Source organism: Stegastes partitus, unplaced genomic scaffold, assembly GCF_000690725.1.
Source record: "Stegastes partitus isolate 25-593 unplaced genomic scaffold, Stegastes_partitus-1.0.2 Scaffold154, whole genome shotgun sequence".
In the NCBI taxonomy this organism is placed as follows: Eukaryota; Metazoa; Chordata; class Actinopteri; family Pomacentridae; genus Stegastes; species Stegastes partitus.
The window spans coordinates 334,198-358,232 of record NW_007577885.1 but is presented as its reverse complement, the minus strand read 5'-3'; the positions used below and the strand labels follow the sequence as shown (position 1 = coordinate 358,232).

Sequence of the window (24,035 nt, the reverse complement as noted above, 5' to 3'; positions counted from 1 at the left end):
CAAGAACCTGTGGACTGTGCTAAAAAACAAGTCGATGTCAGAACACCAACTCATTTAGTTGAAGTGCAAAAATTCTGTCAAGAGAAGTGGTCAAAGAAACAAGCAGAAGCTTGCCAGAGGCTTGTGGACAGCTACCAAAAGCACCTAACTGAAGTGAAAATGACCAAAGGGCATTTAACCAAATATTTGAATTGCTGTTTGAATATTTCTGACCCAACAGTATTTTGTCATATTTCTTGACATCCTTTATTAATCTATAAAATAACCAAAGTGCGTGATTGTGTTTCAGTGATTCCATCACAGATTTGTAGGAGAAATTAGAAGTTGTAGGAGTCACTGAAAACTCAAGACTGCTATGACATACATGGTCTTTACAAGTGTAAACTTTTGTTCACAACTGCAAGTATATGTTCTTGCAATTAACTTCCTTTATTACGATTGTTCTGCACATGTGCACATTGCCCAAGTCATGTTTAAAAGGGTAGGCAGTAAAATGTGGGAAACACTTATACCATTATTTAGTCATGTCTTTGCTGCTGGTTTGTTGACACTGATGAGGTATTCACTAAACTGGACATCATGCAACAGAGCATTCTCTTCTACAGCTGCTAGGGGTTTTTCAAAGATTGTTATCCACCAGTGGAAGAGTCATACAAAGCTTTTGCTGATGATGGTCATGGCCTCTTTGGAGCCTTCAATTTTATGGACCAGTAATTACCAAAAGACGTTTTGTGAAGTCAGATCTCAGTTCAATCCAATAGCAAAATGAAAATGTTTAAAATACATGTGCTGCCAATTTTGTATTGTATTTATGCAGTAGTTTACTCATTCATTGTAACCATTTGTCTTCTTTTTGTCTTCCCTAACTGTTTTGTTATCTGTGCTCAATAACTATTATATTAAAACAGGATGTCCGTATAAATTCAGTGAAATCTCCCTGCTGACCCACCTCTCTCAGTCAGCATATTAATCTTTAAACATAACCAAAATGATTGTACACAAAAATGAGAAATCAGCTTCTTTTTATTCACTAGTAAAATTATTGTTGTTTGTTTATATCTGAATAGACAAATAAGTTGTCCTCTCTCTCTCTCTCTCTTTATCTCTCTCTTTATCTCTCTCTCTCTCCCTCTCTCTGTTTGACAGACAGTGAACTTGGTTCTTGGTTGTGTTCATGAGTTCACTGAGATGTCAGGGTCATAAGCAGGTCAGCCAGAGCGCAGCTCGGAAAGGAGGGCTACAAACACAGGAGCTTGTGCTGACTGTGCGCTCTCTAGCCAGCTTGTGTGTGTGTGTGTGTGTGTGTGGGTGTGTGTGTGTATGTGTGTTTGTTTTGGCCATTAAGTATGAGCAGAGATAACAAACAAACTAACTGATAAGTGAGTTAGTTTATCATCAGTATATAAGTTAACGGTTATGGAACAGGTACTATATGAAAGTTCAATTTTGACTTCCTGCCACAGTAGATAGGTGCTTATATATATATTTCAAAAACGTTATATGTAGGATGCTTTGTATTTCTTTTCTTTTTTTTAAAGATTTTTTTTAAAGAACTGTCTTCTGTACAATGCAACACAGAGCTGCATTACATTCTGTGGAAAAAAACTATTTAACCCCCTAAGCCCTGGACTATTTTCAAAATTTCCATCTGAAAAAGCATTTTCAAACTCAGTGTCAGCTCCACAACTGTAGGGCCAAACTGAAAACACAAGACCTCTGTGGATCAGAGACACTTGACAGAATTATTAATTCATCTTGTCCACATCGCGAAAGTGAGATCTGAAAAATACCAAGAAGAATTAACATTTATAATCACCACCACTGTAAATGGAGCCTTGAAACAATGCGTGAGTAAACAATGATGAAATTGAATCTGCTCTGAAAATTGTCAGATTGTCAATCAATTAAATGTGATGCATCAGGAATTAAGCAATGCTGTAAAACCTGGCAATGGGATACATTTTAATAACCTGACCCTGAATGTCCAGGATGGAAAGCCTTGTTCTACAAATTGTGACAAACTGATCAGTATAGTGCAATACTGTGACTACACTTGTTAATTTAATATGTTGGAGATGTCAGCTATGGAAAAATGAGAATGGACACATTATTAAATGTGTGTTTAGGAGAAAAACAAGCAAACAGGAAAATGAACAAAGTGAAATAAAAGCAGAATAGATCATTTCTACATGAACTTTTTGCAAATAAATAGAAAAATAAGTCTTTGCCAACTGATTAAGAGTTAAAGATAAAGTACAAAGATTTACATTTGTTTTGCATTATATTTAAGTTACTGATCTAACAGTATTAATTGTCATATTTTTGATTTCTCTGATTACCAATTATTGTTGTTGTTTTGTTTTGTTATATTGTTTCTTTTGGGGCATAGTGCAGTGTTTCAATATAGATTTTCTTTACCTCATTTTAAAACCTCAATGGTCATGTGTTCAAGTGATTCACTTTGACCAGACCCCTGTCTTTATGTGCTCTGCACTGGTCAAATAAACACAAACGAAGGGTGCTACACATGGGCCACCAAAATTATGGTCCACGCCCTGATCCGACTGTCGCTGTCTCTCCATGGAGGTGTTTGAGAAAACCTTAAACCCCTCTGGTAGCCACTTACAGTTTGGGGTTAAATCAACAGAGTGATGTCTTTCTGATTTTAGAATAAAAGGTACTGTGTGTGCAAAGTGGATATGTTGCCCTTTAGTTAGAGGTTCACAGCTAAAATGGTTCATCCTCAAGGGAGCAATTTCTTTGCAATCAATCAATCAGATTCCAATATTTTCAGTTTACCACAGTGTGCTGATGTATGTGTTTGGACTTGGGTAAAATTGTTGTCTGCTGCAATCAAGGGTGCCTTCATGGTCATATTAATTCATGTACAGGGGAGGTGTGGAGCTCTGCTCAGTCTGGAAGTGGAGTCAACAGGTTTCCAGTGAATTTGTGGAGCAGCATGAGGATGTAAGGATCTAGGAATTAGTCTCTACACTTGAACTACCCTTCCTTCACGATTCCATCCCACCAACACCCCTCCTTTGGTTTATCACACCTGAACAGCAGAATGCTGTTTTACAAATTCACACTGTGATGAGAAAAACTCACCAGCTACAGCATGACGAGCTGGAAACCCATTCACCCTGCTGTTGTCTGTCTAAGACACAAGGATGTGTACATGTTACAGTTTTCAGAAGCCTATATGCTCCTAGTTATCATGTTAAAGGTTTAGCCTAATCTAACCTGTCTTAAGGCCCAGAGGTTAATACTATAAGTACTAAAGGCTCCGTCTTTATAGACTGGTTTGAATGCACCATTCTGTGAGATGCCCTCAAGTCAATTAAAGTAAATTTAAGAAATGATCTTCACACTGAAAAACTTCACTTCACAAAAGTGCATAGCAGTCACCTTATTAAATCTCTGGCATGAACTAAAAATACTAATATACAAGGACACCAAGGCAGGGCTGTAGCAGAATCTTAGAAATAACAAGGTCATGGATCAAAGTCCTCTGATCACCCCACCAGACACACAAAACAAAATCTCTTATAGGTTTCAGTTGTTCAGTCATTTGTTGTGTTTTATTCAAAAGAGCAGTTTTCAAAAAAAATTCTTCTGAAAACCAACAACTGCTTATAGACTGACTAAACTTAAAGTATAAGAACTGTCTCAGAATACTCTCATGTTCCGGTTATTAGAACACAGTTGTTCCTTCCAAAAACAGTGCAGTTGCTCATTTTTGTACTGGAGCCACCAAACAGTTGTAGCCACTCCGTTTATGGTCAGTGTCCATGTTGGAGAAAATACTCTACTGGAAAAACACTAAAATATTGTTTTTCTTTGTTGTTGTTCTACATATAGACAAATGTAAGTGCCTTGCTGACTCCCCAAAACTGGAATCAGTGGAAAAGTCTTTACTTGTGATCTATACTATAAACTCCCCAGGTTCCTCACCCCTACATTCACAGCTGAACTTGCAGTGCGCATGTTGCTGTGTGGCCATGGAGACTTGGTAGGAAAAGTCTGCTTTTCCATCCCTGCCATGATGGGATATCAGATTCTATCTCCGGGCTTCTGTGTGGCAGTAATAAGGATAGTTGTTGTGCCTTCCCACCCGGGTGAACCTCGGGGCAGCCTGCTGTGAAAACGCACACAGTCAGCCAGAACAGACAGATCCATCCATGTAATGTGTCCGTGTAAAAGCCGCAGCCAAGCTGTCTCACTCTGACTGAGCGGTGGACGCGCACACACGCAAACACTGTGTCACACATCAACTCAAAGTCGCACACACACAAACTCTCTCTCACACACCTCCTCATGTTATGGCAGGTCGTAAAATACGCGTCCAAACGCACAGTGAGGATGTGGTGGCTGCTCGGTGTTTACTCGGTGTAGCCCGGGGATAACCTCTGCGTGCGTGTGTGTCCGCGCGTCCCTTCGTCTGTCACTGCTGACCCAAGTTTGAACCCGCAGAGAGAGATATCATTTTATAACGCACACTCAGCCGCAGAGAGACAGAGAGAGAGAGAGAGAGAGAGAGCAGGTTAAAGTCTTCTTCTTCCAGATTAGACGGAGCTTCGGTGTGAAGCAGCAGCAGCTCACCGTCGTCTCATCTCAGTCAGATGCTGCCTCTCTGTTGTCTTCAGACATAACGAGGCAAACATTAAAGCTGCAGGTTTCCATATTTAAACCACATGGATAAACCTGCCAGTCACACAATGTCTTAGTCAGACACTGAAACCTTGTTAAACTGCAGGCAAAAGGAACAACTAAATGGACTCATAACAAACACTTTGCAATGAATGGCACAAGTGAGACCCGCAAGCACAGGGATTAAGAACCTATTTTCCATTTTCTGAAACGTCTGAAAATGTGCTGCTTAAAAGCTCTTTGCTGCTGAATGCAGGCCGCCCTGCAGGCACGACCACTGATCCAACGAGCGCAGCTTAGCGCAGTAATGAGAGTGTAAACTAGCTGCGTTATTGCCAACAAAGACGTCTTGGGACGCGCCTCCATTGTCTCGGAGGGAATCATCACCTTTTCTCAGTGAAATCCGCAGCGGATTGTCTGCGTGCAACAGGAGGTAGGATTAAAGATGCGGCCCTCGGAACAAATGGTGAGGCAAGTCAGTGAGCGCAGACTGGAGGCGGAGCCCAGCGACACCCACAATTAAAGATGAACTTTGTGTGAACTAATTTATCTGAGGGAGGAGAAGGTAACAGGCTGCCGAGCGCCTATAAATGCTGTGGATGAGCAGCCCGGAGCCTCAGTTGCTGACAGAGCTCCACCCGAACCGACCGAGTCGCTGACCCAGCTGAAGCCGCTGCAGCAGCACCATGCCCCTGAGCACACTGCTGGCCACCTTCCTGTGCACGATCGTGCTGCCCGTCCTGCTGTTCCTGGTGGCGGTGAAACTGTGGGAGGTTTACATGATCCGCGGCAGAGACCCCGGCTGCCCCAGCCCGCTGCCCCCCGGCTCCATGGGCATGCCGTTTATTGGAGAGACGCTGCAGCTCATCCTGCAGGTAAACGCTGACAGAGCGCAGACACCGAACGCTGCTTATCACCCACACGTGGAGAAGGAAGCATCAAACAATTTGAGGAAACGTGACTTAGACTTTATGACTGTTATCTGTTGTCGTCTTGGTAAACTAATAACAGTTTCCAACTTTCTGCGCTTGTTTGACGCGTCTGGCACATGTGGGTTTAAACTTTCTATTTAACTGGAGTTTATCTGCAGCTCCACTTTAACTCTCCCAGTACTCACTTCATAATTGTTTTTAACTATTAAGTCACCATCGCACTAGAGTTGATGTTTCCATGTGTGATAATCATCATCACATCTCTCTCACTGTTTGATTATTTCTCATTTCGTTCTCTGTGTGTGTGTGTGTGTGTGTGTGAACATGTTTGCAGAGGAGGAAGTTTCTGCGGATGAAGCGACAGAAATACGGTTACATCTACCGAACACACCTCTTTGGGAACCCCACGGTGCGCGTGACCGGCGCGGATAACGTCCGTCAGATCCTGCTGGGGGAACACAGGCTCGTGTCCGTGCAGTGGCCCGCGTCGGTGCGCACCATCCTGGGCTCGGACACGCTCTCTAACGTGCACGGAGTCCAGCACCGGACCAAGAAAAAGGTACGTCTGATTGTTCTTAAATGAGTGTTATTTAAAGCTTTTCTTAAAACTGAGGTGACGCACCATTAGCTGGTAAAAATCAGTTTCTAAAACACTGAAATAGTCCACAACCATCCATGTTCATTTTAAAATACGTAATCTTCCCAGGAAAACCAAGATGGAAACTCCAGGTCAATCCAATTGATCTAAGATGCTGTCTAAAATGTTTTTCAAAATGAGAATGAAGACAGTTACAGTAGCCTGTTTGTTCTGCCTCTTGCTTGAAAACCCACCAAAGTTTGTATCATGGAGTGTTTCTTTCATCAGATGAAATAAACTTTTTGTGCAAAATCCTCAAATATGTACTCCCTTTATACACTGCAAAAAAATTTCTAGCTTATAATAAGACCTCATCTTTTAAAAGACTGTTCTTCAAATGTGGTGAGAAAACCCTGACAGAAATCAGCTTGAAGTTTTTCTAGAATTTGATGTCACTTTCTTGGAGCATGACCCTGCTCTAGAATCAGTGGAAATGAAAGCTGATTTCAGAAAATGTTGTTCAATTGCATTTCAACACCTGAAATATATGTGCAGGTATATTTATGTTCTTAAAGTACTTGTATAGTGTTTGACAACAATAAACTTTAAGAGCTGAATTACAAGGAAATTATTTCATGAAGAGATTTTTGTTTCTGTACTTTGCTGCCAAAAGAATAACTTGTCCACCATCTCTGAAATGTAGTAAATGAAATGTGATTTGAATGAAATGCACTTGCTTGTGCTTTTATATATCTAACCTGGTCCTCCACCACTTGGTCTTTCTTCAGGCCATCATGCGAGCTTTCTCCAAGGAGGCTCTGGAGCTCTACATCCCAGTTATACAGGAGGAGGTGCAGGCAGCCGTGAAGGAGTGGCTGGCCAGGGACTCCTGTGTGTTGGTCTACCCAGAGATGAAGCGGCTGATGTTCCGCATAGCCATGAGGATTCTTTTGGGCTTCGAGCCAGAGCAGATCAAGACTGACGAGCAGCAGCTGGTGGAAGCTTTCGAGGAAATGATCAAGAATCTGTTCTCTTTGCCTATTGATGTGCCTTTCAGTGGACTGTACAGGGTAAGAGAAAGACAGAATCTTCATCAAATCAGCTTCTTTTTAAAGCTTCAAATGATGTGGATCAAATTTCTATACGCACTATAAAGCAATGGTTGCCTGTAGCATTAATTTATTGTAGTAAGTGGGCCAAACATGTAAAAACACTGATTTGATCCGTTTAAATCAGAGCACACACATGACATGAGGCACATAGAAAAGTGAAATGTTAAATGAATGCATCTGTAGATACAGATTCATACTCAGTCAGTGCAAATGTTTAATTTATCTCTTAACCTTTTTCTCCCCTCATCCTCCATTTACTCTTTCTATCCTTATTTCTGCCTCCCTTCACTCTTTCACTTGTCCCTCTGTGGTCCTCCTGCCATCCCTCCTGTCCTCCAGGGTCTAAAGGCAAGGAACCTCATCCACTCCAAGATAGAAGAGAACATCAAGAAGAAGGTGCAAGACTCAGACAAAGAGACAAAATACCGAGATGCCCTGCAGCAGCTCATTGACAGCAGCAAGAAGAATGGAGAGCCGTTTAGCATGCAGGTGATGACAGCTCACATCAAATTTACTGTATCAAAACCACCTCATGTCTTTCTTCCCTATGATCTGTTGTTTGGGTTAAGGGCTGAAAAAATTCTATTTGTGTGTTTGTCTGATCCCAGGCCATCAAGGAGTCTGCTACAGAGCTGCTGTTTGGGGGTCATGAAACCACAGCCAGCACAGCCACCTCACTGGTTATGTTCCTGGGCCTAAACCCTGAAGTAGTGGATAGACTGAGGCAGGAACTAATGGACAAGGTAATTATCATGTGTAAACTACAATTTAGGTTTGATGCAGCACATTCAACCTAAGAGATGGCTTGGTGCCATTAATCTGAGTGATTTGAGGGAAATTCTCTGGCAATCTACTGTTATATAGTTATTGTAATGAAACATACAGGAGGGTTAGTATAGCCACAGGGCTAGTAATCCACACCAAAGTTGTCTCAGTAAAGCTAGTTGCTTGTGGAAAGTATGAATATGTATTATTTCCATCTAATTTTTAGATGCGCTACACCACCTCTGGCACGGTTTTTCATTAGGTTTCAGAATGTTTCTCAGCTTGAGCTATTATGTAGTGACTCAACCACTGAGATGATTCTACTGTCTTCTGCTTCTCCTCACACTCATGTTTGTTTCTTTGTGTTCAGGAGGAGCAGGGGATGGACCTCCAGAGTCTGAACATTGAGTCTTTGGAGCAGTTAAAGTACACCGGCTGTGTCATTAAAGAGACGCTGAGGATCAACCCTCCTGTCCCTGGAGGCTTCAGAGTGGCCCTCAAGACCTTCGAACTCAATGTAGGCAAACAAAGATCTCTGTGATTAAAAAATACTCTGAAAGTAGCAGATTGTAGAGTTGCAACTAAAAATCTGCTCACCAATCATTTTTTCCGTACTTCCTCAGGGTTACCAGATTCCCAAAGGCTGGAATGTGATCTACAGCATCTGTGATACCCATGATGTGGCAGAGATCTTCCCCAACAAAGAAGACTTCCAGCCGGAGCGCTTCATGACCAAACCCTCTACAGACTCCTCCAGGTTCCAGTACATCCCGTTTGGTGGCGGCTCCAGGATGTGTGTAGGGAAGGAATTTGCCAAGGTTCTGCTGAAGATCTTCCTAGTAGAAGTGGTCAGAAAGTGCCACTGGACCCTTTTAAACGGGCCACCAGCCATGAAAACTGGACCTACTGTCTATCCTGTGGACAACCTGCCAACCAAGTTTACCAGCTATGCACAAAATTCAGGGGGGTTTGACAAGTGATTGCATTTCTTAAAGGCTGTGTAAAATGAAATTGAATTTGTTTCCCTCAAAAGTCTCAAATCCTTGAGATTTTTGGATTACTGTTGCTCCTTGAAAACTGATCGTTGGCCACGTGAACAGAAAATATGTTCTTCCTGGGCTCATGTCAATGTGGTATTTTTTGGGCATGAATTGTACATATTGTATATTGCCTTAGAACACATTTATGTTTTATATTATGATGTTAATACATTGCAATTGTATATATTTTCTTTTTTCTTAAGATATGGACAAACTAAACAAGAGGCACTATACACTTACATGGAACACTTTAATCAGCTCAGAGGTGTATCTATAGAATTGTGTACATATGTAATGTAGAGTCTGTTTATATAACTTTTCTATCTTACCCCAACTTATTTAAGTGACTTATATTGTATGGGCAGGTATTTAATAAAAGTGTTTTGCTGAGAGTCTTGTTTTATTTTCTTTGTTTTTGCATTTAAATTGAAAAAATACACAAAACCAAACCAAAACATTGTGACTACCCCTACCTATGCTAAGATGCTTTTGGTCCTTTGTGTGCCATCAAAACCACTTCTAAAGGTGTCCTGTATCCTTTCAATCCTTAGCTGTTATAAAATAATTGTTCGTTTATCAGTGAGTGACAATGATTCAAGTAATAAACAAAGACTTAAATATGCAGCAAACAAATCCGTTTCTGTGTTGAGGACAAACTGTGGTTAGCTTCGGAAAACGACTGGGAGCAGGGTTTGAACAGCAAGCATCAGTCTAAAATTAATAACATCTTCCCACCATTACCTCCCACCCATATAAACAAAGAATTGGTTTTATCATTTGTTTGAAAAATGAGTAGCAGAGTCGTGGGGAGTAGAACCTTTACGCTGCTGTTTCAGCCTAAATCATAATCACAGCTTCTTCTCTCCATTTCACTTCTCCATCCAGACAAAAATTGTCCTTTTCTGCCATGAAAGTAGTCTCCAGTTGTACATGGAATCCCGATCTCTGTAGAATCACTGAAATATTGCTGTTTTCATGAACTCTGAGAGAAGGACAAAGAACAATTACAGTGCTTTCCTGACTTTACTTGCTGTTAACTCTAAAAAGCAGTTTGACTTCTGGCTGTTGTTTGATAAAGCTACCACTCAACTAAAATTGATGAAATCTGCGAATAATATTTGTTGTTTGTCGTCCTGCAACAACATGCAAGAAATGCATATTGTCACATTTGATTTCATGGAATGTAGCTGTCAGGACTAAGAGTCTAAGAGTTGTATATAAAGAGTTTAATTGTGTATAAATGTTTAGAAGGCTACTCATTTTGATCTGTAGTAACTTCATTATTCCACAATTAAAAACAGAAAAAATAGGTGCAAATGAAGGCATTAATGAGTTGTGTGATAGTGATTGAAAATGATGAGACAAAGAGTAGCTCTCTAAGGCTTATTTGAAGACTCCAGGTAAAGTTTGTTGTCGATAGGTAATGTTTTTACTCAGTGTGCACAGAAAGTGCACGGCCCTGACACACCCACACATTCCATTATCCTTGCAGAATCAATAAACTGTGAGGAGGAAAAAAAACATAGGAGCAATCTGGAATCCATATAAAAAGAAAGGAAACCAAAGCTAGAATGCTGATGACCCTGGCAGATGAGCAGACTGAAGGTGAAACAGAGTTCATATTGATCGGGTCAGTTTCAGGCCACTGAACCAGTGGAATAGTAGAAGCAAGATTGTAACACGGGTTCATGATTACTACAGGGACAGACACAAGATCCCTTTAATATCATTTAGAATAACAAAACAAACAGTTAACAGATTACTGGTGGAGTGTGTTTATGATTCCAGTTTAGAAAACAGCAGATCAAATTGTGAGGCCGACTGTTCAGACAGAGTGCTACATGTTTGTTCTAAGAACGAGTGTGTAACTGGCAGAGAGACCAGCTAATGATCAGATATCTGGTTGGGCTAAAGGATTGGGTTTCTTGAAACAATCTCTGTCACACACTACTGTTATACTTTTCACATCTGCAAGTATGTGAGGGTTTGCTTGGGTCCACGTGACATCCGTTCTTATCATCTGCTTAAGTCCTCGTGGACGTCTCTGCATTCGTTCATGTGCAGCCCAAAACTGTGTCCATGCAGCCACTACACTAACAACAGTTACTCAGCAGTAGTGTGTATGTATAGAGTGCAGACATTAAGCTACTGTACTTGTAGAAGAGCACATCCTCCCAGCAGATTTGAAAGTAGTATAATTTAAAACAATTATTGCTCCATGGTGTCTGCAGTTGTTCTTGTGAGTCCATAAGAGAGCATAAGGCTTGAAGTCATCCAACCTTGTGTGGAAACAAAAGTGTTTGGGATGCCAGGCTTTAAGGTGGGGTAAAGAGAATGCTGTCTTAGTCTCCTGCCTCCTAATACCTCACTGATCTCTGTTTTGTGTGTCTTTGCTGTTCACTTCAGGTGCAGGATCACACCTCAGACTCTTCTTCCTGTCATATGTCTATGTCTATGAATGTCTGCAAAGCTGTTTGTTTGCATTTTCCACACCCAACACACTCTTTCTCTTTTCCATCCCTCTCGCTTCTATCATCGCTCTAGCATGGAAGCAATGGTAGGACGTCCTGACGCCTTGCCCACACTGCAGACATTTGTTTTGCTTCATCATTCTCATTTGCTAAATGCTAAAGGATAAGTAAATAATTAATTTGCATTTCAATTGATGGTGTAGTCCTTGCCCCTAAATTGTCCAAAAAGCATTTTTTTGTGAAACTTACAAAAATTGTTAGATGCCGCTGTCAGCCCAGTTCAGCAGGTGTTGGATTAGATTAGAGGCAGCATACACTGTGGCCCGGTCTGTGTCCTACAAGAAGATATGTGTATTAGATGGCTCAGTGTACACCCAGTGCCAACTTGCAGTGGTAATGCAGGCAGTAATGGGAAGCTGGTGTATTGCTGTAACTCTTTACAGGCTAGAATGCTAAATTGTTGTTGGCTTGAAAGACTTAAATCAACAGTCAGTGAAGTATGGGCTTAAGAGTTATCCATCCATCCATCCATCCATCAATACATCCATCTATCAATACATACATACATGTATACATGTCAAAAATAGTATTTAAAAAGTCTGGGGACAAAACCACGAATTTGCTCCAGTGTCAGTATGTGCATAGTTGTTGGGATATGTTCAAAACAAAACAAAACAAAACTTTCTTAAAGCATAAGGATAAACATATACATATATATTTACACTATGGTTATAGTCCAGGTAATATGTGACAAAATTGGTGATGTGTTAACTTTTTCAAAATAAAACTGAAATTGACACCAAAACACTCCTGGCAGCTTGTTTAAAGTTAAGGATAGACTGACTTGCCTGCAATAAAGTTGACAATGTTTCTCCAGACAATGGGCAAACACCATTTGGTTCAGGCGATATGATGCCAAATACGTAATTAGTTTATGGTGGTAGAGTAAAACTGTGTTTTGGAATGGCTTTCTGAAAATGTTCAAGGTTCTACATATCATCTCAAATTTGACACATATCTCCTGGACTGTAAGTGCTTATAAATGATAGTGAACTGTAAAGAGTGATCTCAGTCTGATCAGTACGTGAAACATTCTGGCTGCTTGTATTTGTAACACTCAGTAGAAGTCCTCACTCAGCTTGGCAAATGAGAAGCCAGTCTTTCTGTAGTTTAATGGCAGCCTTACTGGCAGATGTGCTTTGGCCTCTTTCACAAGTTGTTTTTCATTCTGGTGCCGTTCTGATTTATACCCGGCCTTCTTCCACTACATGTTGACTTCTTAGCATTGTACTGTTGTCCCTGGCCCTTGTTTATTACTGTGCTGCTTGCAAATATTGGATCCACAAATGCTGAATGTTGTACTTATTGTAAGTCACTGTGGATAAGAGTTTCAGCTTAATGGCCAAAGTGTAATAGTAAATTGTAGCTGACACCTTTATGTCCAGCCATCCTATCACCGCTAGTCCAGCCCTCGAACGATGTGAATGAACTTTTCTGAACTTTGCCTCCTCTCCTCATTCTAAAGAGTGTCTGCTTCCCTCCATTGTTCACCATCACCCAGTGGAGACAAAACTTTGCACGGCCAAGGCCATTTTTGTCTACATTTGTGACCATTGTAGTAAATTTACAACACAGAGTTGAAAGAGGTTTAAAGTTAGCTTGCTTTCAATTAGATCCCCAGGCCTGAACATGGTCCAGAGTAAATCATTGTAATAGCCGGTGAAGTACTGTTATTGAAGGCAACACTTTTAAACACCGTACCACTTTGTTGCCATGAACAGTACATGAGAGAGGTGAGGGTGGAGAATGGAGGAAGCATAGACAACCACAGGAATGAAAGGGAGAGAAAAGGGAGGAATCTGTTTTACAAAGTTCTGAACATCCTTGGAATGGTGCAGTGCATATTATATGCAAACTGTTTTTAAGGGAGCAGGATCCTCTCAAAGAACTGTCTTTGAACGGAGTTTTCTGGTGAGCTTAGTTGGATTGGTTTATGTACGTGGATTATCTACTGTCTGAAAACATTACCACATATTATCTCTAACTCTGTCCCTATGCTTGTACTTGCAATTATACCAGAAATGTTCAACACTTAGAAACATATACTTGAGAGATTGAATAGTAAAAGAAACTACAAACACACTGAACCCATTGTAATTTGTCACACACTTAGAAATAAAGAAGCAAGTAAAAATAAGTGGTTGTTTTATGAGTACAACATGTTTAGAAGCAATGGTTTCATGTTGGAAGCATTTCCTTTAAGGAACAGAAACTACATTTGGATGCATTTTCCTGCAGCTACAGTACAGTTACAGTACAAATGGTTTATTTATCGTTGAAAGATTTAAAAAGAAAAAAAAAAAAAAAAACGCCATTGATGTGGTATGTGAGTGCTTATGTGAATAAGAGAATGAGAAACAATTTGTAAAGCGTTTTGTGCAATTCAACGGTGCTATGGAAGTGTGAACCATTTAACACTCTCAACTACATATTTTTCATACAGCCAACACTCACATTTCGCAAATCCTGTGGATAACTCAATCTAAAATTAGAAAAGATGTAGTCTGGTGATGCCATGAAGTGTTGTGTAAGTGTAGGAGTTGTTTTCTTCATCACCATTGTTGATAAAATCTGATGTGACCACAGACTATTTATAAAAGACATAGCCTCAGGGTCTGAAAAGTAAAGCCTACAGGGAAGTGACTTGAACCAACAAACCAACATTCTTGCTAACAGTCAGCAGGGTGACTATTCTGGTTGCAAAGGTATGACTATATAGAAATGTTTTATAAAAATGTCCCTTTTTAAAAAATCTGATAACTATAATATTTTCCTAATGAGTGTATCTCCCAATCCTAGTTTCAAGACTTTTTGGAAAGTCTGTTCCTTGTGGCAAATATTAATCCAGCAAATGCATGTTGTTAACTTAAATTGTACCATCACAGTGCCATTATGAGTTAAAAAGGCGACACAGCATATAACAATTCTATAATATATTGTTATCAAGTCTAAAAACAATTACACTGAATAAAGCTTTGTTGACATTTTTCTGATTTTCAAGGCACTGGATGGGCCTAAACATGTCTCTTTACATCAAACAAATGGTCGGTAGGAGAAGGAAACAATCATGTCAAATGAAAGCCCCCGTCTGTTAACGCTATCATTGTGTACTTGTGTTAGGCACAATGAGGTTGCACTTTAACTTCAGTGAGCAGCTATTTTGTCTGACGACCAAGGTCATTGAGAGTCAATCAATTTATAGTGTCTGCAGTTGAGAAGTCAATGGGAACATGAATTCCTCAAACGAAGTTTGCAGGGCGTGTGCTGGCCCCTCGGCCCCTGCTGTGGAGTCGTATGAGAGCTCAATAAGAGATGCTAATGGAGTCGTTAGCATGGCTGTTAGTAGCTCACTGTGATTATTCAAAATTTGAGAAACTGTTGACAGGTTCTGCAGGTCAGATAGAGTTCAGCGCCCTGGGAGAGCTGCCTATTACCTCGACACTTCTTATCACAGAGTACAGTTATGCACTGGTAAAGCTACTATTCTCCACTAATATCCCTTCAGTCATCCCTATTTTTAAAACAAAACCCTAAATAGTTGCTGGAACACTGTGAAGAACAGAGCACAGACAAAGTACGAAAAACAACACCAAAAAAAGGGCAACAGAAATAAGTCACATTTACATAACTAAATGTGACTAAAGATTAATTACTGTAAGCCTGTTTACAGAGTTCAAGAATTGATGGTCGAATAATTCTAATCTGGAAGTCGATTCAGAAGGAAACACATTGTACAATACAGACGTGATTCGAAAATCAGAAAGTGTTTGAATAGCAGGCCTAGAAAAACTGGTCAAGTAATAGTGAAATTCAAATGGATACATGTCTTTCAATGCTAACTTTTCCTTTAGACACACACAGTAAAAACTTGAATACATAAAATCAGACAGTATGCTGCTGACAGTAACTTACACAAGGCACCGCCACAAAGAATTTGTTACCACATCAATGAGAAGTGAGTTAAAAATATGTGTGTGTGTGCGTGCGTGTGTGTGTTGTTGTTTTTTTCAATCTGTTGAAAATGAAAATGATGATAAAACGTTAAAAACTGGAGTGTCTGCTGACTGATAGACTGCTTGAAGATACTTGATGTCTGAACTTGAAGGGGTCATTACCACACCACCAGTGCTGTCTGCATACTGTCAGTTATTACCAAACACGCTAGGATGTCAAAATGAAATTTACCACAGAATGTCATGTCAGCTGGCAGCCTTTAGTCTAATGCATCACTGAATATGAGAGCAGCTGGTCCACATTTGTATTGTACAGGAGGTGGTAACTGCAGACAGGTGACCTAGCCTCCTGCACAGTTGTCTTCACTCCTGTAATTAGGTCACACAACAGCAAGGTACAGCCACACCCAATGAAAGGCTAAGAGAGAGGGAGAGCTGCCAGGTAGTCAGGATTGGAAGCAGGAGATTTGGATTATTTTGCTAGTTATGTTTCTGATCTCTGCTGATATGATGATTTCTTATCTTCAAAATGTAATTTTACCGTGTATTATGATTAATGATGTCTGTGTGGATGCTGTTGTGATCTTGTCTGTCAGTTGGGCTGCTGTCTGTCTTGGCCAGGACACTCTTGAAAAAGAGATTTTTAATCTCAATAAACCTTCTCTTGGTTATAAAAAAATAAAATAAGATGACGTTATCTCAAGGCCACTACAGATGCCAGCATGACCAAGTGTTGCAGAAGCGAGCAAAGGTAGCCGAAGTATGTGGGCGCGAAGCAAACAGCTGGCGTTCAGCTCCAGCCAGACATGCGATGCGGTTCACTAGGGCAGGAGAGAGCACCAACATCCCCTGCCCAAAAGACTCACCAAAACTCCTCTTACCTTGAACATGAGAGTTGATCTTGGGAGACAGTTGCAGTTCCCTACGGAGGTCTGTAGCTCTCCAGACAGTCCTGCTAATGGAGCTCACTGTCCCATGGGAGGAAGGACTGGAGGCTCCCCATGAGTGGAAGCAAGTAGTCTGACCTGGCTACAGAGTGCAGGGAGGGTGGTTGGAGAGCCACTGTGTGTCCAGTGAAAGTTGGGGGGGCTTCAGTGGCTTCCCAGCCCCTTGTCTGCTCTACAATTTGGGATGTACAGGAGCAGTACATCAAAGGCTGTCAAAGAGCCAACTGGGGAGGCTGGAGAAAGGCAGTTTCTGTTCGTGACTAAGGAACAAGCACAAGAGTTTGGGGCCAAGCAACACCTATGGCATCAGTAGGGGGTAGCACACACACCCCTTTTCCACCAAGAAGAACCAGGTACTAGTGCCATGCTGGTGCTATAGGACCACTGCTTAGTTTGTTCCAACCTGGCACCTCATAAGAACCGATTGCTTTTCCATCAGCAAGGAGCCAAATCAGAGCCACACCATATGGCACTGCGTACGTCGCGCAACACGGACGTCCACGCAGGACTCCAGACTAACTTTTTTACTGGTGTGACCAACTTTCTCATTTGTTTGCACTTCTCACCTTGTTGCAGGCAAAACATATGACTTGCTGAACATTTTCTTACCGATAGATGCTACAATTTGCCGATGTTCCCCGAATGCCCCACATAGTAGGCTGCTCTAGCTGCTATTGGTGGCCGCGGTGCTCATACCGGTGTGCGACCAAAAATGATTTTAAAAAGAGCAAACTAGGGCGTTGTAATGTGAGATTTATCCAAGATGAAACTGAGTGATTTTTTTCTCATGCAGTCTTTTCTATGAGCACATGTAAGTGCACACCGTTTCTCATGAGAAGATCGCATTTCTGAGCGTAAATGCTGCAGTACACAGAAGATATAAAAATACTGTTTTCCACCACTGTGGTGCTGCTGGTGGGACACAATTATACTGGATTTCAGCGTGCAACAGTTTGTGTAAAAGTTCCGTGTGTCCCGGAACTCATTCCAATACATCTGTGAACGGACCAGAGACACCCTGGCGAAAAACAACACAAATCCCCGCTTGTGTGTCCCATTCATCAGTCTCGGTGGTCACAATAACCCCGCCCCCAGCCCCTGATGTACTCTGTGCTTAGCTCTGGCCCAGCAAAGAGTTGGTGCTTGTTAAGAGCCAGTTTTGAGAACCTGGAGCCAGTGCTTAGGCGGTGGAAACACAAAGAACTGGTGCTAAGTCAGGCACTAGCACTTAATTAGCACTGGAACCGGTTTGGTGGAAAAGGGGTAACAGTGATCCCTGCCATCGTTCCGCCACCAGGAGATGTACTGGGGTTAAAGGAGCGAAACATTGATGGCTAGTGCAGACTGTGCAGAAGAGTACAAGAATTTCTTTACAGCCACCTTAACATCTTCATGAGGCAGGCTGCTGCCCGATCATGCTTCAAAGCCACCGCCATCATATCTGTGCCCAAGAAGTAACCCCCACTCTGTCTCAGTTACTATTGCCCTGTCACAATGACCTCCACCATCATGAAGTGACAGACTCGCCCTGCACATAAATCTTTCCTCCCTTCCTGCACTCTTTTCAATTTGTATGTCGTGCCAACGATTCCACTGATGATCGATGTCCTCTGCCTTCCACTTAGCCCTCACCCTACTGGCCAAGAAAGTCTTTTGTGTGAGACAGCGGTTCAAAATCTTGAGTTCAGCATTTAGCCCTCAAATTGGAACTATGGGTCCTGAACACCTCAATGTGCAACTGGATTTTAGAATTTCTTACTGAGAGACTACAGTCAGTCAGAGACAACAATCACACATCGATCACCATCACACTGAGTACAGAGGGTCCCCAAGGATGTGTTCTCAGTCCTCTGCTGATCCATAAATGTTCACCAAGTTAGGGCCAATGATGCTTTTTGCATCTGTGCAAGAGTCTGCGTGACATAAAGTTAATCTTCTGCCCATCTGTGGGTTTTTACTCTCTGACATACGTGAGAGGCAGCTTTGGTTCTAAATGTCATTGAACTAATAAATTATGCAGTGCTACAAGTGACACCATAGAGACATGAGTTCATGAAGATGATTTATTCCATTTTATTTAATCACTTTTATCATACTTTGCTGTTATTGTCATAGTTATTTCAGAAATTTGAAAAAAAAAAAGTTATATGATTACCTGAGATTTATTGTTGTTTATTAACCAACACATTTGCTACTGCACAGGCAGTGGTGCTGTTGTTGGGCTTAGTCAGTATGATTAAGTGCCTCTGCAGTAACCTGCAATATATGATTTCACTGTTCACAGTTCAATGTAAAACATGAGACAGCTACAGAACAACTTCTGCCATCCTCTGCACAACTTGTAGACCAACAGCAGAAATTGAAATAGAAGAAAAAAGGAAATAATAAAAGAACAGAAAGAGATTTGAGAAAAAATGCCAAAAAAGTGAAGCCATTTCAGTGGTTTCATGCCAGATTTTGACAGATGATGGATCCTAAAATGGCAGAGAAGTGTTGCGATGCCACAGTAGTTAGTTTTATCCATGATGAGCTGTGTGTAAGCTTGTATTTTTATTCTCTTTCCTTTTAAGACTACTGTATATACCTGATATAGCACTCTGATTAAACTAAATCACACTAATGACATTATCATAAAGGTTATTTATGTGGATGATAAAGCATCTCCACTCACAGCCACAGTCTGTGTTGTACTCCTCATATCAAGTAACTAGTTTTCATGTGAATAATTGGTGACCTGCAAAGGTTTCAATTAACCAACTCTGTATAGATGTCTAAGGTAATTAGAAGCATTGAGCTAAAATATATGTCCCCTTACACCTTACAAGATGGAGCTGACACATGTCAGGACACAGTCACAGCTACTTGCTTCAGTTGCTTATTCAGCCAAACAACAGCTGGCAATAAAGGTTAGCACACTTTCTTAGGTTAGATGTCATCACAGGTAATGACAACAGTACCTCAGATAGCAAGGGCTTGTTTTACTGATACTGCTTGATAAAGAGCGGCACATTGCTTCCTTAAGCTATATCTATGTAGAGGTGAAGTGATCCAAATCAGTACCTTGAGAAATGATGGCTTTCCCAGTTGGTTAAATGGTTGATCCTATGTTTTGTGATGACTATTTAGCTCTTAAGTACACACTGAAATGAGCAGCTACTGCAAGAGCCACAGAATCTGAACAACCACATTAGCCTTCTGCTACAGTCGTCTTATCTAACATACAAACAAGAACATGTCTTGGCCTGAACTTTAATTTGTTATGCTCCCCTGAAGTCCCTATAGTGCCACAATGAGGTTAACATTTGTGAGAGACAGAACATGTTGCCTCACTGTTATGACTACATATAGATGTTCAGACAAACACAAGTAATGACACGCATACCATTAATGATAGCATAAAAATGTAACAATGGCATGTACTCTATGAAATATATATATGTATATACAAGTTTCCCTGCTGCACAAGATAAAATCAGAGGATCTCTCTCAGTCTGGATATTACATTAGTAACCTCAATGTGTATAAAAACTCTAAAAATGCAGATTGCTAAACTTTGATAAACATTAGCTGGTTTTCATATGAAAAGTACAAACTGGAATTAAAGGCTGTAGGATATGTTACTACATTCTACATGCCATCTGTGAACTCTACGAATGATTGTTGTGGTACAAGCTTAGGAAAACATTTGCATCAGAGTACCATTGTGATATGCTCTAAGGCCTGGCCCTGGTTTGTACAGAGAAGTCCTACATATTAACAACACATTATCTTGAGAGGTCAATGGAACAAAAGTAGCTGTCTCTGTCTCAGATGGGGAAGTCCTCTCTGTTTCACTGCTGTCAAAGTCCACAGGGATTACAGTATGCTTGGCTGCCTATTGCCCTCGCACATACTTTGCCAAGTTCAAAAGTTCAGCATAGCTCTGAACTCTGTCAGGGACTATGGAGGCAAGCAGTCCATTCTTCTGAGTTAATCTGTACTTCCAATAACAGCAATTCCCACTAAGGTTCATGGAATGCTTAGGATACCAGAGGAGTTTCATTGTAAGGTCAAGGTGAGGGTGACACTAATGAGTTAGCAAAGAGGTCATCCAGGAAACAGCAGTAACACATGCATGTAGCCCATTCTATAATGTGTTGAGATCTGTCCACCCGAGATACTCCATAACAACAGACCCTCTGAGGGGGCAGCTAATGTGAATAATCTTTAAGACTTGTTACCTGTGGTGACCATGCATTGGATTAAGTGGTCAACAATTACAGCTTCAAGGGGCTTAACATAAATATTTAAAATGAACCATTTTAATATCCAGAATACAAAATCTAAATAAGATCTTGTAAAGTACAATACAGTAGGTGGTAGCACCTTTCATGTTTGCTGTAGCTGCCATTTAAAATGAACAGATTGACCTTAGGTTGTGTATGGATTAGTGTGTGCATGTTGTTGAAGATAACTAGCAAATCTTTCATATATGCAGAATGTCCAAGAAAGATTCGAACATAGTGATGAGTCTCTTCCTGCAGCACCCCCTGGTGTGTGGACACCAAGGCCAACAGCTCAAAAACTAATTAGTTCTACTGTTGTTTTGTAATTAATATATAGACAGAATCTTTCAACTGCCTGTCTTTTGCTTGTCTTCCATTAAATTACAAGACTGGCGAGGCAAGTTCTGATGTAGAGATCTTGTGCATTGTGTGTGTGTATGAACATAAGCATGTGGGGGGGATTTCTTTTAGATGTTAAATTGTTCTTTGGTCCATGAAAGCGGAGATTCCTTGTAAAGGTTTAGTTGAAAGTTACTTTTTTTTTTTTACCTCCTCTGCTCTGTCACTCCCTGCATGCCTTCCTTAACCTTCCTTTAGACCTAAATCAGAATGTAAGAATTTTCACATGGTACTTTTAAATACTATAAATACTATTTGCTGATTATTCCTTTAAAGAATTTCAGTTCCCCTCCGAGGGTCACTGAGAATAAAGAGTTAAACAGACATTTTCAGAACACAGTCATTAAAATTCTTCATTAAGTTTCATTTCCACCACGTGGTCATTGCCCCTCAAATTTACATCACCTAAATGCAGGTATATGATTATTTCCTTCCAAAACGATGAAAGATAAACTGATACTGAAGTTATTTAACAGCAGGAATTTATTGTGTAGTTTTATTCGGTTAAGGACTGTAGGAAAACTTTTGTAGAGATGGGCTGAAACTTGTGTCACCTTTTGAGCACACTTTGTAATTTAAATATTTTCCTTGGTCTCTCCACTTAACTTTGAACCTCTGCTCACTATGTTTAAATAATTTGTATTGTGCAGTAGTGATATAACTAATTTCACCACCAATAACTGAATGAGGCAACACATATGGTATACTACAGTCACTCTACTTCTAAACCCTATACTCGTACATAACTTATTCTAAATGCCACCTTCTTGATGCAATGGTCCCAATGGATGAGTATTTTTTGCAATATTATTAATATACAGTTTAAAGACAGATTAATGTCAAAGGTTAATGATGGCGGGTTACAAATGCTGTAACACATATGTCAGGAATATTTTCACAACTTCTGACTTGTTCAAGTAAAAAACAGAATAATCCTATGGCGCAAATAGATGCATTTCTTCATCACATTAAACTAGAATGTTTATTTTTTTTAAAAACCACCCTACAGCCTCCAGTGAATGCCATTAATACATATTATCATCTCAGAGGATGAGAATGACAGAGAAAATACTGGATTGTAACAAAGTAGTCCCTGTTTGGGTGGGAATGTGTTTGTGTGAAGGGTGGGAGCGTAAAGGTGAGCATCAAGTGACCATCACACAATGCAAGAAAGAAAATGAAAAGGCTGAAAGGAAAGCAGAGAGGAAAAGACAGAGTAGGCATGAAAGAATGCCTAAGCCTGGAATGCATGTAGAGGTTACCGTCCAAGCACTTTTCTCAAAAAACAGCACTTAGCTGCAGTTGACAACAAAAGTTCACGAAAAGGTAAAGACCATGTATATCACTGCAGTCTTGAGTTTTCAATGACTCTATCAGCTCTTCATTTTCTGTAACGAAATGGTTGAAACACGTGTCTTGTAAAAAAGACAAACAAGGTGTTTTGATATATATATATATGCTCTTAGCCATTTTCAGTTCAGTTCAGTTATATTTATATCGCACCAAGTCACAACATATGTCAACTCATAGCACTTTACATAGTAAGGTAAAGATCTTATGTATTTTAAAAGAGGAACAAAGTACCCAACAATCTAAAGTTATCTTTGGATTCCCTATAAGCAGGTAGTCAGAGATGGTGGGAAGGAATCTAAAAGAAAAAAAATTATAACTTTAACAGGAAGGGGGGAAAAAAAATCATCTGATAATTCAAGTTGCTGTATGAATAATTTGGACCCCGCAGATTTAGTCACATGTACAAAATATCTATATTAAATTCATGAAAAGCCACAATGCCTGATGGTTTTTATGACAAAAATAAGTTTCAGTCATTCTGTCATAGAAAACTAACAGCTGTCGGAGTCATGCAAGTCAAGAATGCCACGATATGCATCGTCTTTTACAAGTGTATGTTGAGTTTAGTTCACAACTGTACGCGCACTGAGGATGTCAGCAGGACGTTGACAGACACAGAGTGTTAAGATAGAAAACAAGCCTCATGTAAGCTCACAATTTAACCAAGGAACAGCAGGTAAAATTAAGGAATGAAGAAATTAAAGCCAGGGCCAGAATTTAACTACCATAAATGACCATTTGCAATAATGCTGGCAATGGTTTACACAACAATAAAATTACAGCGAAATGTGTTGTCATTTATCTTTTAGGGGTCTCAATAAGATGTATCTGGTTACATTTAAAAAGAAATATTGAACATGCTCATTCTCAGGCATTAAAGTTGATTCTTGACCGTAATGTGATAATTCAACAAAACATCCTCAACTTGACGTCCTGCATTAACCTTTTTTTAGAGCTTGTTTAGAGTTTGCTCAAGTGCCCCTGAGATAGATTTTTGTCATCCATAGCATAAAAAGGAATTGTCTTCTATGTAGCTGTAAAAGTATTCTTTTTCCCCTGTAGTTGGTGTTTAACTCTGTTCTTTAATGAAGAGAAGGATATATATACATATTCACAATGTTGTAAAACATGTAGTATACTTTTAAAGGAGATCATGATTTTTTTGAAGTCAGGTATTGTTTCACAGTGTCATTCTTTCCAATGGCCTTACTATTTTATAAGACTCTTTTTAGAACAAAATTGTTTTTATCAATCAGGATAAACAGGGAAGAGCTAGTGATTTAGCTAGCTGATGCTTTAGTCTGAACAAACAATATATAATATGACTATTACCATGTTTAGACTGAACCCTACATGTAAAAAACACATGCCTCTTATTGATTTGGATCAGGCCAGTCCCACAGGTGTCAGTATGCTCTGCATTGGTATACCTACTGCACTGGCTCAATTCAAATAAATGAGAAGGCTGCATTTTTATAGTGTTAGCAACTACCCCACGCATAAGATCACAA

The 24,035-nt window shown here is 40.2% G+C and overlaps 1 protein-coding gene across 1 annotated transcript; it reads left to right on the top strand.

Annotated features, from left to right (window-relative positions):
* Nucleotides 1-5,336: 5,336 nt before the first annotated feature.
* cyp26a1 (cytochrome P450, family 26, subfamily A, polypeptide 1) lies at nucleotides 5,337-9,428 on the top strand. Its single transcript, XM_008279312.1, has 7 exons — nucleotides 5,337-5,525; nucleotides 5,917-6,141; nucleotides 6,948-7,229; nucleotides 7,611-7,760; nucleotides 7,880-8,014; nucleotides 8,416-8,553; nucleotides 8,660-9,428. Exons 1-7 carry the CDS (start codon nucleotides 5,337-5,339, stop codon nucleotides 9,014-9,016), a joined length of 1,476 nt encoding a protein of 491 aa, XP_008277534.1. The 3' UTR covers nucleotides 9,017-9,428.
* The last annotated feature ends 14,607 nt before the right edge of the window (nucleotides 9,429-24,035 follow it).

What these genes read in the sequence shown, in the direction of transcription:
- cyp26a1 (XM_008279312.1), top strand. Translation starts at nt 5,337, where the DNA reads ATGCCCCTGAGCACACTGCTGGCCACCTTCCTGTGCACGATCGTGCTG. An exon ending in GGCAGGAACTAATGGACAAG is followed by an intron (nt 8,015 to 8,415) that starts GTAATTATCATG and finishes CAGGAGGAGCAG; the next exon opens with GGGATGGACCTCCAGAGTCT. An exon ending in TCAAGACCTTCGAACTCAAT is followed by an intron (nt 8,554 to 8,659) that starts GTAGGCAAACAA and finishes GTACTTCCTCAG; the next exon opens with GGTTACCAGATTCCCAAAGG.